Source organism: Mya arenaria, chromosome 14, assembly GCF_026914265.1.
Source record: "Mya arenaria isolate MELC-2E11 chromosome 14, ASM2691426v1".
Lineage (NCBI taxonomy): Eukaryota > Metazoa > Mollusca > Bivalvia > Myida > Myidae > Mya > Mya arenaria.
Window position 1 is genome coordinate 22,867,318 of NC_069135.1, and position 16,106 is coordinate 22,883,423.

Sequence of the window (16,106 nt, forward strand, 5' to 3'; positions counted from 1 at the left end):
ACTATCACCAAAATCAATCATTTTTTATCCCCCCCAAAAACACTTTGATTAAATATAACAATTAATATTTTATGCATAATTTTTTAATTGAAGAGTATTCTTTGTTTTAAACAATGACTTTTAAACCTTAAGCAGAGACTGGCTGAAAGGATACATGTAGCTTAAATCTTTTAACAAATTGCTTCCCCAGTTTGTACAAAATACTGTAGAAATTAACAACACAATCCACCATGCACCAATTACAATAATTATACAAAATGACCTGAGGCGAGTAAGAACATACCTATATCATATTTCCCGCTCTTTTTCTGGTCCACTGTATTCTACATGGAAATCCCATATCTATATTTAGCATGAAAAACTTGTCAACCAGTCTATTTTTGGCCTAACTCACCTGTGATCCACTTCAGTGACCACCACAGCCAGAAACTTGTTCTACCAGTTTTGTATAGGTGTACTACTGAGCTATTTATAGGCCGTCTTTCAAGCATAGCAGTTCTCTATACATGTCAACTGGTAGTGTGTAGAGTCGACCTCACCCTTGTGTTTAGTGTTGTTTAAGGGACAGTTTAGCCCCTATTCAGTGGACTTACTGGTTTAATCAAGAACCCTAAAAGGGTATAAGGGGCTAAATATAAATATGGAGCAACAATACAACCCAGACACTGCAAGAATCTACCATTTTCGATATATGAGAGAATACAGAGCAGTCTGTGTACTTTGGGCTGTTCTCACGATAATTTGGGCAACTTTCAATGTTGTTGTGTTCGTACAACCTCAGTGGATTGGCGACAGCCCCGAGAGCCCGGGCTATGGACACCATGGTGTATATAAATACTGCTATCCGGACAATTTAGCTCTGCGTTACCAGTGTGATGGATCCTTCACAGACTTTAACTCCATTCTAAACGACCAGTACAAGGCAACGACATTTTTCGTTGGTGTTTCAGCGTTACTCATGTTAATTTCTGTTGCTGCTCTGCTACTGTTCTTCTGTTTCAAGAAAACTGCAGTCTTCATTTTGGTTGGCATTTTGGAACTGGTAACCGGTGAGTGTTTCTGCACATTTCCCTCCATTTGTCATTTGATACCATGTAAACAAATGGCTTCCATGAATGGATTTCCATACCACACCATACAAATAAAGCATTATTTGGGCAAATATTTGATCATTTCAACAATATCTTATCTCAAAACATGGATAATAATGTAAATTTAATAAAACTTAAATTGAGACTGATAAAATGCATTTCAAGGTGTGAATACCACCACATGCAGTGACTCATGCTTTGAAAACAATCTACCTTGTGATAAAGTTCCAAACAATTTGATGACCCTGATTTAAATGCCAAAATATGATTGCTTGTGCAATGCTATGTGCAGTGTATAAAAATATAAAAACTGGTTTTAGGGTGAAGTGTAAAAACTGGTTTTTGAGAGAAGTATTGTGTGTAGGTTAGAACTGGCCTAGATTTCTCGGCGTACATTGGTTTTATGTAAATATTTGACTAGTTAAAATGAACTAGATGAATAAAGGATTTGAAAATGAAAGATTTTTCCTACACACAATGTGAGTGTGGGTGGGAGCATCAGCCGGCATATAGCAGACTTGAGACAGCAGGTGGGTTTCTGACAGGCCCGCTGAGACCGGGAAATAGACTTGGCCACAACACCTCCAAACGAAAAACAATGGACAAATTTCCCTGTTCCACTCGTTAGATTTACAAAACATGATTTGCAGCATGTCTGAATTCCCTGGGTGCTTTTTTGTGACCTTACCTCAATATTGTTCCAACAGCATGAGGATTGGTTGTGGATCAGTCTTCAATGTCAACTTCTGAAATAACGATAAATTTAAAAGAAATCACAAATACCACTGTATAATTGTAACACCATTAGACTTATACAAATGTTTAAAAAAGTAATTTGTCATAGTTAACTGAATTGGGGATGAGCCACTACAAAATGAATACAATTATTTATCAAAATTCATGCTCCAATCATTCTAACCGTAAATCTCATGTTCCTCTGGGTGTTTTTTTAGCTGAAAAGGGCAAAAACTCAACCATTATTACTGTCACAGTTGTTGGCCCTGCTACACATGTGCATATTGTCTCACACAAATGATACTTGTAAGTACCAAGTATCATTTGTATTTTATATAGCTTTTTAGTTATAATGGCCAAGGTTCAAGTTTTTGCACTGTGTCGACTCAAAGAATGGCCCCAAAGCAATGACAAAACCTCAACTTCTTTTCATGAATAAGGACAGGCTAAAGCAGAATCACACAATACACTTATTAATAAGAAGAGGCCATTATTCTTTAAGAATATGTGCCATGTGAATTTTTTTTGTCCATAAATTAACTCCCATATCCCAATTGTTACAAGTAGGCGGGGCTTAAATATTCAATAACAAGCATACAGATAAAACTACAACACTAATCTCTTATATCTCATGCTAGTTATTGGACTTTATGGTACAAAATAGTTACGTTTCCAACTACTATTAAACGTGTGTGTAAAATTTCACAAGTGCCGAAGAGCTGGTATAATTTTCATAACTCTGGTTGTCGGTGCAATAACTATTATTTACCTTATTCCTTCACCATGATGCCAAGGCACTTTCCAAGTCTCCTCATGTCACAAGGGCGACCCTGAACAAAATAAAGAAAAGAAAAAAAAAAATATATATGGTTAAGTGTTAGTTATAAATAATCATTCCAGTGCTTATAACATGTTTTCGATCAATGTTTCCTTTTGGATTTATTTTACAATAAAAGGAAAGCTTCAAATGACGGATTTAGTTGAACCCATTTGTTTTACAGCCATAACAGTACAAGATATTACACTATAGAGGTTGCGAAATACTACATGTACGTGTATTTGTAGCTACACATTTATGTGTAAGTTGTAGTGTTGAGTTGTTTCGCCCAGCTTTCTTAATTAGTCAATACTCAAACTTTTATCTATAGTTTGATTTTAAAAGAAGTTGACCAACAAAGAAAACTCATCAGGGCCTCAAAATGTGTGCCGCAAACTTAATCAATAGTAGAAGTTCACCAACAAAGATGTTTCATTAGGGCCTCACAAAGTGTGTAGCAATTGGGATTATGGACCTTGTACAACTGTAAAAACAATGTATACACTGTTTTCATTTGATATAGAAGAAAAACCAATCTCTGATTAATTGCTTTCAAAGGTGCACTCTCACAGATTGACAGATTGAAATTTTCATTTTTCGTAAAGCCTTAGTAACGCTTTTAGCCATAAAACATCAATTTTCGAACGTAAATGTGAAAAGCTGCGATCTGATCTTTTGTCAGCAGTATTGTTTCATTTGTTTCAAGACAGTTATGAAAAAATTGGCTCATTCCAAAAAAAATAAATAAAGTTGTCAAAATGGTATATCTGTGAGAGTGCAGCTATAAATTATCATTTTTGAATAACACTCCATGCGAGTTAAAATGGCTTTAGCAGCATAACAATAAACTTGGTAAGATTGCTTTATGAAACCGTCTTTATGTAAAGCAAGGTTCTAAATTTGATGCAAATACTTTAAACAATAAGGCATTATGTTTTTTTGGAGTGAGGTAATGCATTAAAATCGTAAAATTGAAATAAAACTGGTGAGCAAGTTCATTCAGTTTAAATGTTTCTGGTCGGACATTAGCAACTAAGGCAACATTCGTTTTGCATTGCATTAAGGTCAAGTGAGTTTCTAGCGAAAGGAACTGATTTATTTGAATGTATGCAGAAATCAAAACCATTTTTTACTGCATTGTAATGAGATTAACATTAGGAATGAACAATCGCCCTGTATTTTATAATCCCAGGTAATAACATTAGTTCAATGTATGTGTAACTGGTACTTTTAAACAATATCTTTAAATGAGCAGTGATTTTAATTTAGCGCTTTCAAATCTTTAGCTTGTCTGATTTTTGCATCAAACAAGTTAAGGGACTGTCATAACCTGTGTGTCGTTGTTGTTGAGGAAACATTGGCCATAATTAAAAAAAACCTAAAAAGACATTACAATGAAACTTTGTACACATGTTGCCAGAGGGAATACACACATGTACAGCAAGGCCCATTACTCTGGCTTTAACAATAGTGGAGTTATGCACTTTGTTGGACTAAAAAACAGACGAGTGGTTGTGTTCTCAAGGCAAGTCTCTTGTTATTCTTTAGCTTAACTTTGATATTTGCAAGAAAAATAATGCTGTATTGTCTGCACAACACCCTTGTTGTTGTTGTTGTTGTTGTTGTAGTAGTTGCTAGTACCAGCATCATGCTAAACATTAAATATAAGCTACAACTCAAAAACATACTTAAACATGGAACACATGCACATGATAGCAATAAAATAATGTACATTTGAAGTTCCATAGGTTAGGTTTTTCTTAAGTAATGCCTCTTGAATAACTGGTTGAAATCCATCAAGTGTTGACATTCATTTCCGGTGTTCTTGTTTTCCTTGCATTTTTTTCCAATTATGCATTTTTTTGTGATACGAAATTAGCATTACAAACTAAATAATCACAGCTTTGTTGGTCATGCGCAGAACACTTGAATTATACCCCATCTCCAACAATCTACAATTTTTTGGCAATCAACCAAAGAATTTGACACTTGTAATTGACTGATTATTTATTGTTTTACTCATGATTTTATTGACTGATTTTTCACACGATACTTGAATAAATGGGTGGATTATTGTGAACTGAACATGATAAAATCTTTGACAATTTAACAGACAATGATTATTCATTTGTTTCAACAGGGCATAATCCTATATGGTCTGAATACCGAAGATGTCACTAGTGCTTGGAGTGACATTTTTGTATCGAAGAGTTATAAAGACCAAAAAGGGATTGGTTAACTTGTACAAATAGCATTAACTGGTTGAAATAAAAGTTCCACCTCTAACCTTAGTTGTAATTTTCTTTCAATTTCTCATTCCATCAAAAGTTATGCTATGCCACCTTGTGTCATCTACCGGGCAGCGTAGGATAATACGTCACTTTTCAACCAATGGGGAGTTGAACATCTTTATCTTTCTGAAACAGATTGGATTCACTCTAAGTCATAGTCCTTAGGTCTACTACTTCATTTCTAAAATGTTGCCATTCTCTCCTTTCAGTCAAATGTTGGATCTACAAAGCGGGTTACTGTACAACAAATACCTGCTCCCTAATAAATACTCTTGAAAAGTCAATTATCTTAACGAGCCTTCTTATTCTCGTTTCAGCAATATTTATGTTCCTGGCATGTGTCATCTATCCAGCTGGATGGGACAACAAACAGCTGATGGAGATCTGCGGCGAGAGCTCCGGCCCATATAATATGGGCAAGTGTAACATCCGCTGGGCGTATATCCTGGCTATCCTCGGAATTTTCGACGCCGCAATCTTGGCTGTACTTGCGTTCTTCCTCGCATCGAAACGGGCAAAGATTGAGATGTACTCATCATCCGGTGCTGTTACCAAGTGTAAGTTTTTTTTAAAGACAATTATTATAGGGAAATTCTTTCAAGTAGTTACTTGGGTCACATAGATGCAATTAAGTCCTAGTCCCAAATTTAAGAGCAAATATCAGAAAAAGGACTTGTCCAAAAAGCAAATATCAGAAAAAGGGCTTTCTTCGAAAAGCAAATATCAGAAAAAGGGCTTTCTTCGAAAAGCAAATATCAGAAAAAGGGCTTGTCCGAATAGAAAATATCAGAAAAAGGGCTTGTCTGAAAAGCAAATATCAGAAAAAGTGCTTGTCCGAATAGAAAATATCAGAAAAAGGGCTTGTCTGAAAAGCAAATATCAGAAAAAGGGCTTGTCCGCAAAGCAAATATCAGAAAAAGGGCTTGTCCGAAAAGCATATCAGAAAAAGGACTTGGCCAAAAAAAAGCATATCAGAAAAGGACTTGGCCAAAAAAACATATCAGAAAAATGGTTTGTCCAAAAAGAAAATATCAGAAAAAGTGCAAGTCTGTCACACATGCAAGCCCCAAAATCTAGTCTTAGTCCATACTTTTGTAAATTATATAAAATTTATAAAACTTGTAGAAGAGAATCCAGGGAATGCAAATTGTCAGCTACTGAAACCACTGAATCTTTTTTTTCTTAATTTCAAACACTATGTATTATCTAAGTGCTGAATTTTCATAGAATTAACTTGCCCTGTTAACCAATCTAATATACCTATATATTTATTGGTGAGTCTTTCAGCTAACCTTATCTATGTTTTAAAAAAGTAATAGATGATAATAGTGATATTCAAATTGCATGGCCAAATTTAAGATAATTTTAATGTTTGAATATCTTTGTACGATGTTTGTGGATACAGAATATTCAGATTATTTAAAAAAATAATGAAAAAACTGAACACTCTCATAATGGGATCTTAATATGAAATCAAATTAATACAGAGCACAATTCATATAAATTAAATCGAACAATAATCAAATTTCAAAACCGAATCCGTTCTCTGAAACATTGGGAGAATAATGAAATTCGTTCAGTGACGGATGAGTCATTTACACCTTAACAACTTGTATGCCTCCTACACACATAACTGAATTACAAACTTGACGGACTACCTTTAGATACAAATAAACTCTTTATTAACATTCTAATTTTGCACTTCAATGCATTTTCGTATCAGTGTAAAATAAAAGGCAATTAATATGAAGACGAAAACTTATCCCCAAAGATTAAGTGATCTTTTAGCAGTTTCCAACAGCAAATATTTTTTGTTAAAATAAATACTGCCAATGAAATTGATGATAGGTCTGAGCCCATTCAAGACCAGTTTTCCCAATTATAGCAAAAACAAATTCTTTTATGCTCCTATGTATGTGTCTATATCATATTTCTGTTTCTATTTCAACATCATTTGTTTTCCTGCTAAACGATGTGTTGTTATTTAACAGTGTATGGCATTGACATCAGTTCTTCTCTTACGATTTTTTTACCTACTAATGAATGAATAAAACCGAAACTTTTAGATATAAAAAATTTAAAAAAAATGTTTGATTCATTTTTTTTACATATCTTTTATATATAAATTTATAGCAGTGAACAAAATTCCCTCGATTTTTCCAGCCGAGGGTTCTAATTGACCCTGTGGATAACTGGGTATTATACTGGGTCCTAATAAAGCGGTCCGACACTTAAATGAAATCACACTATTAAAGTTTAAAATGGGAGCCTTAGCTTAAATTTTTTGTCGGGGACTCTGGGGTTTCTGCGTCCTGAAACTCCCTGTCCCTTTTTGCAATCAATGAAAAGTAATTCTTAATTGACCTCTACAGAGTGACAGTGCAATTTAATGTTGTTTACAAAGCCAATATCACATGTAAAATCAAGGTCAAATCTTAGGCTCATTGTTTGACGGTTCGAAATGGACCCCCAGGTTATATGTAAAACCAGTCGAAATAAAGTAAATGTTTTGAATATCTCTCTGAAAAAGGTATTATTCTTTCATATTCTAAAACTTTGATGGTTTGAAATTTAATTGATGACATAAAAAAAACATAAAAAACAACCCTACTTCAATGTTTATTGTGAAAAAGTATGATCTTAAAAATGCAATTTTGCAGCAAATAGTTCTGCTTGTCTTCAAAGAATTTCACTGTCTCAAAATTGCTTCAAATTGTTCTGAATAAAACACTAGAACAGGTTTGATTTTAATTTCCAATTTCGAATATTTTTGAACATATTTGTCTTTTCTTTACTTCCTTATTCCAGAATTAAATTACATAGAATATATCAACATGCAGCTTTTTAGAGGCTGGTGATCATGATTTGTTGGCTCTGCATCAACTCTGGCTCGCACCACTGAATATAAATCAAAATCACCGCCCGGGTTGTCTCAATAGAATGTTCTCTTTAGAACTTGGAACATAAAATGCACGACTGAGGTATTTTAAGAAAATGACTCAAAAAATGTTGTTTACGAAATTTATATAGACATTAAAAATAAGCTGCAAGCATCTAAATGCAGTTGGTGGTCAACAATCTATATCCGTCAAATGAGAAGGCAGTATTTCTCAAGTTTTAAAATACATTTATTTAAGTAAATCAGCAGTTGGTCATTATTAATTTTAATCAGTGAAGCGATATATATAATCAGTGGCTGGCCCAGTAAGTGGCTAGTTTACACAATATAATGTAGGCCACTAAACACTTTGATAGTTAGTACAATCTTTAACCATTACTGGAGAATAACCATATCACAAAGTTCTTCCTTGAGGCATAATTACAAATCGATGCCACTAATGATTCAGATGAACTCCTGGTTTCCTATGTAAACCTTTACCCTCAATTCATTATTCACATAAATTTCATTTCCAGAAATATCTTGGTTTTACACTTTGGCACCATCTCAAAATAAAGAGGACCAAATTAAACTTAAATTAAAAAAGTAAGGGTCCGTTATTTTGTCCCAACGTATCTTGACTCATCCTCGGCACCCCACTGTATCATAACCTATATGATACTCTGGGCAAATTAGCAGTAAAAATCTCGTACTCATGAATAATTTATAGGGTAAAATCAAGCTGCTTGATTGGTCACATGAGACACACCTCATGCGGTGCAGAAATGGCCGAGAAGTTACAGATGTAATCTTGGTTCGAAATAACCCAATGAGATCACAACTTACAAATCGTTTTAGGCAGGATATTGTGAAATATGCTGATAGCTCTTCACCAAGGAGATTTCTTCCTTTTTGTAATTGGCTATTTCATTGGTCTGAAAATGGTTATGCTTATATTCAAGATTTACGAAGTTTCCCTAGCCAATTTGCCCAGGGTATCATATAGATTATGATACGCTGGGGTGCCGAGGATGATCTTGACTATAATTGTAAAACAAGTTATTACAACATGATATTATTTACTAGTTGGCAAGTTGTTGTCATAAATTTCTCATTCTTTGGTGTATTGATAAGATGGGACATTTCAAATATCAACCATTAGAATAAACACCTTTTTCTGCTATTTTACAGCGGAGCTGAACGGGTTTGGAGCTGAGACGATGTCGAAGAGGTCAATGCCGATCCAACCGGCCGTCCTTGCTGTGCCCTCGGTCCACCACGATCCACGTGAGAGCTACTCTGAATACTCTCAAGTCCAGAAACGTCCTGGCTCACAGTCCAACTTCAACCTCTAAAGCAACGCAGCAGCTGAAAATCAGAGAGAAGAAAACAAAAAGTGAAAACATTTTAAGCTCGACCAACATAGTGTAGCAAAATTATAATCCAATATTTTTCTCATTATTTTTCTACTACACTAATAAATTTGATTTTTTTTACTGATTGTTCTAAGATAACAATAAATAAATCAATTATTTGCTACTTGCAGAAATGCAAAAATCAAACTTGTTTCATGCTTTTCGAACATCGTATCTTACCGAAAATGAAAGGAACTATTTTACTGAGTAATGCTCTTTTGCTTCAGTTGATATAACATACAAATTCTGAGACATTTCTTATTGAAGTGTGTTCATTTTGTGATGATATCAGAATATTGTTTGAATAATACAGTTTTGTATTGCAGTCTATTGCATATATATTATACTCACACATTTGTCTCTGTATTTAAATCTATGTCCCTATTGTGAAGAGGAAAAAACAGCCAACGTTATGGCTTGTATTAAGACATCTTAAACATTCTTTAAGGTAATTCCATGCAGAGAACTTTAATGTATTTACCGTAATACTCATTTTAATTCATAGTTATTGCAAATCAATTCGAGCTGTGATTTTGAGAATGTTTGTTAATGAGTGTTCAGAATGTATCTATCATTTATATATTTCCAGTATACGAGAGAATGTGGGACCAATAGCATTTAGATTTATGTGAATTAAAGATCTGGGCAAGAAAAGTGATTTTAAATCAGATCAAAGAAAACAAAGTATTTTAGATATAATAAAGCGATTTTATCATATGATAAGTGAGATACTAAAGAAAATGGCTTAAGTAAGGCAATGACTTTAAGTTTTATGAAAACCAGCCCAGACATAAAATTCACATTTACATTTCATGCTACAACCTAAGGAAATACTTTTTAAAAAAAAACTTTTTTTCAGAAACCAAACAAAGATAATTGTGCTAGAATAAAAGTGCGCTATTTTACTTTCATTTTGAGAAATTGTAAATATTCTTATTTTGTACCCACATTTATTACATGAGAGCTTTATGTATATAGACAAAAATTTTGTAAAAAAAATTCTGGCCTTAATCATTTTCAAGTTTATCATCTCTTAAAACCAAGGAAAATGAATTTCAAAATATCAAAATGTCAAAAAAGTAAACAATACTGTCTCATAAAAACATTTATCTTTTTATTACAGCTGGGTCATAATATTTACTAATAACATTCCCATGACATTGTTTCCTTATATTTCAAGAACTGTTGTTTGTTGAGCTGCAAAATATATTGTCATAGCAATTTACTATTTTTGTATAAAATAAAATACTTTAGGCCTTACTTTTTGTTTTTACACATTTATCAGAGGCCGATCCAGGAATTGACGTTAATGGGGCGTAAACAAGAGGGTGCATCCTTTTGACATGCGCCCCTCCCTTAGACCCATGGTTTAAAATGTTGACAGTGAGGTTAGGGGATACTCCCCCAAGAAATTTTAAATAATTCAAGTCCAAAATGGTGAATTATGAGTATTATTTTTATTACTTTTTGACATATATATATATTATTAGTGAACTTGTGACGCGCCAGTTGCACTATTTGGTACAAAAACGGTACATGTGTAAATATACATGTAAGAAGAATCGTACATTGAATAGCAATATGAAAACTTTGTTGTACATCTGCTCTTAAATTCTAAATACTGGTCAACAAGAAGCAGACACCAAAATAATTGCTGAATACTCTGTATGTAAAAGATGGATTCAGACAACTTTAGGTCAATTTGTAGCATGGAGGTTGCAAAACTTGAAGTGTTTTGTATGTGCACATAAATGTTTAAGTTATATTAGTCAATAATTACGAAATTTTACATTAAACTTGGTTTGCTGATAATTGTATATATTGCATGAATGTGCCATCAGGAATGTCATTTGAAACAAATGTATAATGTACACATACCTGGATGACGTAGTAATAAAAAAAGGAGCCCACACATTTAATATATATGAAATAAATTGACTTCATTGTGATTGATCAGTTAAGGCAAATTTCAGTATTATAACTAAAATTGAATTAATTTTGAAAAAATTAAAATAAATGGACTTCATGTTTATGAACCAAAAAATATTTGTCCAGGTAATGGATGTGAAAACGCTTATTTCAATTGTTTTACTCTTTGATGCCGAAAAATAAATCTGGTTTTAGACAACATCAAACTTTTCTTAATGCACCAGTCAATTGTAACCACGCCCCCCCCCCCCCCCGCCCCAGGTCCGGGGATAGCCGGGGAAATGGGCTGTGTTTTTACCTTCCAGGTACCACACAGTGCTGGGTGAATGCGGTGGTTTTGTTTTGCAAAAATATAACGTAAAATGGGCCTAACCTCCTTGGGGTGCGGGGGCATTTGGCGGGGATTTTACCATCTGTTCGTCTCCGCAGGGCCGGGATTTTAGCCAGGGTTGGCTGGACCGAAAGTCAAAGTCCCCAATATTCCCCGGACCTGGGGGTGCCGTAGTTACAATTGACTAGTGCATAAACAAGAGAAGTAACTATTTTTAGAAAATATAGCTTATCCACTCAGCTACAGTGGACATATTGCGCTGGATATACTAAATTTATAAAATACATTGAAAGCATCATGTGATGTCAATCAATGGAACCTGTCATGCTACAACCTTTGGCTGAATTGCGTTTATAATGATACTAAAAGGACATGAGAAGGCAAAATATGTAATAACCTGATATCATCAATTAGAAACTGGCAGTCTACATAGATATTTACGCTAGTTTACCAATTTTAATGCGGACATACATAAAACGTTACAATTTTGTTTTGAAACGGACTAAATCCGAGTTAGACTCAATTGTAATTATTTTAATTGTACGTGTCGCGAAAAAAGGTGATGTGAAAATTTTCCCGCAATTTGAGCTTACTGGAAGTGTAAAATGCGGGTTACACGGGCTGCTGTCTAAAAGTACCTTGCGCACTAGCTACGCCACCAGATCCATCCATTGTTTAACGTAGGTTTTTTAACTAAAGATAATTAAAACTGATGTAATTATATCTCGTCATAATCCCAGGTGTATTTCTTTCATGTCTCTGGTACACGTACAAAACATATTTACGCTCCAGTTCACATTGATGATCAATCGAGTCATTAGTGAGTTAGCGAATGTTTTGCACATGCTACTTATTCAACTACACCATGCAGTTTTTAATCTCTAAAATATCACATGTACAGTACACCCGGACAATGATTTACAGAACAATTTTGGGACAAAAGTCTTGCTTCTTTCATTAATTTATGATACATACTAATACGACTGAGTAATGAAATTGGGTTAAGATTTTGGCAATGCTATAGTGTTGACGTACACCAGAGTACGTTTTAACGTATCTTATACGACAATTTCACGCTTAGTACAGCGGATAAACGGAACGGGGATGTGTAAGACAGGCTATAATCAGGTGCGCCACGCGTGACATCAGCACGTCAGGACAATATCATACGTACACGTCATCTCCGTGTTCGGTTTGTTACAGCGCGTTTAACTTCGAACCATATAAAGGCTATAGAGGAAGGATTATCAACCGCATCGAAGTGAGAAATCGGCTTCTAGAGCGGGGCAAACGCTGCAGGAGACCGTATCGCGGCATGATTTTCAGGTGGCGTCACCGTCCAGTTTGACATCAGTGGGCGGTGGACAATCGTCCACGTCGATGGCGTTTCGTGATATTAAGTGATGAATCACAATTTAATATCTCCAATGCTGACAAGAGACAGCGTGTATTAGGCGGCGCCATAAAGGCAATGCACGTAACTGCATACTGCAATATAACAATTTCGGTGACGGCAATTAATAAAAAATATAATTCACCTAACAGCAAAATGATTAATTTGTTACTTTTTGCATAATTTGATAACCAAAGGATTGTTGCTTCATATATTAGTTAAATAAGTAAAAAAAATGTTGTGTTGGTTATAACATACAGTCTAAATAAAACCGTTGTAGCGTTTATATGTACATCAGTTTATTAATAACGGTAATACAACCCATGTTCGCTTCATAGTATTGTGTTTTATATGATAACATTTACCAGGCAAATTTATTTTCGGATTAATGTCAGGGTTATAGTGACCTCTAGATTTGAAAAAATATGGGATGTCCTGAAAGGCGACAAATCCAATTTGCAGATTGCTAGTTGAAAACAATATCTTTAAGAAATGCATAATTTAAAAAGTATTCAAACCATGGTTACATTGCATATATATTTTTTAAATAACAAGATGAATATTATAATTATAATAAATTAAAGATATACAAGTTTTATGCAACTGGCTGCTGAAGGTTAAAATGTTGGCATAATCTTGGTGAAACACTGTGATATAGAAAAGAATTTCAACTCTTGATTACCTGTGAAGAAAAAACTGCATTTACCCTGGGTAATATAAACAAAAAAAAACACGTTCTAGAGGTAATAGTTTGCCCACTCTTGATGATGTTTTTTGAGAATACTTGCATTCTATGGGGAATAACTGCGTTTCTGGACCATCTTGGTAAAACACAAACATTGCACTTAGTGAAATCGAAACAACAACAATATATTATTTTCTATCCCACAAAGGCAAAGTTATAACCGAATTCTTAATAAGATTTGTCATAATTTAAGCATCTAAAAATAAACAAGGTCACATCGTTTGCATTTGGTTGGGTTATGTCGCAATACAAGTGTGCTTTATTCTCAAAGGGGTTTGGCCTTTATTTTGTCTTTCCATACCTCCTATAAATACGTTCATAGTATATTGATGGAACTTGTGTCACACGGTCTTCTAATCAAACCAACGTGCAAAACTCATATCTAGGTCATGGTCAAGGTTAAATGTGGTCATGTGTTTGGGCTTTTCATTTCGTAGTCGCTACATATATGATTCACATGATCTATACTCAAGTCAACATTTGAGTTCGGTGTGTATTTTTAATAATAATGCGTGCATTGCCAACGCTGAGGTAACAGCCGAATGTACCACTGCCGGCAACATGGACAATGCGGCATACATGCAGGAAGAGTATCATTTGAAGTACACATGTGTAATTCTTATACAATAGCCATATTGCATGCAATGCTATTTCGGGTCACTAAGGAACATTTTGAATCGTTGTGGATTTGAGATCACCCATACTTGTTATGACTTTTATTACGTGATGTGGTTGATTTCAAAGTAAAATAGTAAGGAAATGACTATTTTGAAACATCGTATGTCTCTTTCTTTATGAGTTCAATTTGTCTCTTGTGTATCATGTGTGTTAATATTCTAAACAGCATCGATGTCATCTTCTATATACCTTAACATACATGCATACGTTGGGTATTATTTATCATTAATTCATGATAGAAATAATAATAATAATAATCATAGTAAGAGTTAATATCACTTTTTAACCAAAGCAATGAGAGGACACGTGTATAATTGGAACAGCAAGGGTTGGTGGCCAATGTCGCAATATAACGTCAACGGCTCACTCTTTTTAATATCATTTTCACATGAGTGTCGTTGAAAATTTAGTATTATGTTTAACTTATCAAGGTAATGTGAAACAAACATATTGAACGACGTAATATCATGGTCAAAGGGATACTACTTGGTTAACGGATTTGTCCTTGCATATCGCGTTCGTAGTATACCTCCAGCATCTGTTGAAAACCAAGCCCTTGATTTACAGAAGAGTTTTAAAACACAATGAAAACTTAACAATTATAAATCTAAAAACAAAGTGCATAGCTGGATCATGTTGGAACTGTGAACAAGACTGGCCTATCACGGGTCAACAATTTCCTACACAGTATTCTCCTGCAGCATTGACAACCTTTTCGGCAAGATTTTGACGAAAGTTTCTTGTCCTCATCTTTCTCAAAACTAGTATTTGTGTTAAATTTTCACTCCTTGGTCAAGGTAGCAAACGCCGCCTTTGTAGTTTTCGATACACAAAAAAATATATTTTTATTGATTGAGCTAGACAAAAACATTTATCTGTATCTATGCATGAAACCTATTAAACCCCGACATGTCCATTTATGATGAATAAAGTGAAATAACGTAGAAATGTCACTGCCAACGCTTGATATGCTTTACGGGCATATGAAACCGGGCGAACGTGTACATTTGTTGAAATCCGTAGGTAGGGTGGGAAACAGAACTGCATTGACTTGCGTAAATATAGAAACTAATAAGGATTACTCGAAGTTGGCGTTTTATAACGTTAAACACCCTTAATTATGGTGTTAAAACTGTTTCATGGTAGAAAAAAAAAAACACATGAATTGAAATAAAAAGTCTTGGAAAATTACAGTACAAAATTAAACGGCATTATGATTCAAATGATAACGCCAAAGAGACTCACTTCAAAATAGGACAGTTACCAGGAATTACCACTGCCAAAGAAGCCCATTCTCATTCATCAGAGGTTTGACAATGATACGATTTGCATCATCACTCTGGTGTACGAAAATGAAGATGCCCTGTTTCGACATGTATTATTGTTTTATGTTTGTGAAATATTTATGTGCATATATGTATTAATGTAAATACATCAATAGTAAATGCATGTTGAAAAAACTAAACATTATATATTTTTACTAATTTAAAGAGCACCACATCGTGTTTTGTGTTAGAACTATGGAAGTTAAAATGGAATAAATGCTTTTATTATTGTTGCTATTAAAGATTTTTTGGCGAAAATGGTTTAGTGTGAGCAAATTATGCATTTTTGGAGGCCTACTTTTAGGCTGGATCTTTCAGGACCGGGCCCTTTAGACACACTAAATGGTGTGTGTGTGTTTGTGTGTGTGTTTTGTCACAATGCGGCAGAGACGGTTAATTCATTACATTTATTTTTATAACCATTTGATGAAATAATCATTGGATCGCTATTATCACCATTGTTACTATTAGACTGATT

The 16,106-nt window shown here is 34.2% G+C and overlaps 2 protein-coding genes across 3 annotated transcripts in view; one reads left to right on the forward strand and one right to left on the reverse strand.

Moving 5' to 3' along the window:
• Positions 1-9,123, reverse strand: part of LOC128216610 (origin recognition complex subunit 5-like) — a 61,431-nt gene extending 52,308 nt beyond the window's left edge. Inside the window, exons 1-4 of the mRNA XM_052923232.1 lie at positions 8,984-9,123; positions 4,931-5,060; positions 2,596-2,656; positions 1,780-1,837 (exon numbers count right to left, since the gene is read on the reverse strand). The gene's annotated coding sequence lies outside the window, so the exon portion shown is untranslated. The remainder of the gene's footprint in view (positions 1-1,779; positions 1,838-2,595; positions 2,657-4,930; positions 5,061-8,983) is intronic.
• LOC128216614 (LHFPL tetraspan subfamily member 3 protein-like) overlaps positions 1-10,487 on the forward strand; it is a 32,213-nt gene extending 21,726 nt beyond the window's left edge. Inside the window, exons 1-3 of one of the 2 annotated variants that reach the window (XM_052923240.1) lie at positions 491-1,049; positions 5,252-5,491; positions 9,004-10,487. In XM_052923240.1, the coding sequence (XP_052779200.1) occupies positions 641-1,049; positions 5,252-5,491; positions 9,004-9,167 (813 nt within the window). In that variant the 5' untranslated portion in view covers positions 491-640 and the 3' untranslated portion in view covers positions 9,168-10,487. Of the gene's footprint in view, positions 1-490; positions 1,050-5,251; positions 5,492-9,003 lie in introns of those variants that run through there. The other variant, XM_052923239.1, reaches the window with a different exon arrangement.
• Positions 10,488-16,106: the final 5,619 nt, after the last annotated feature.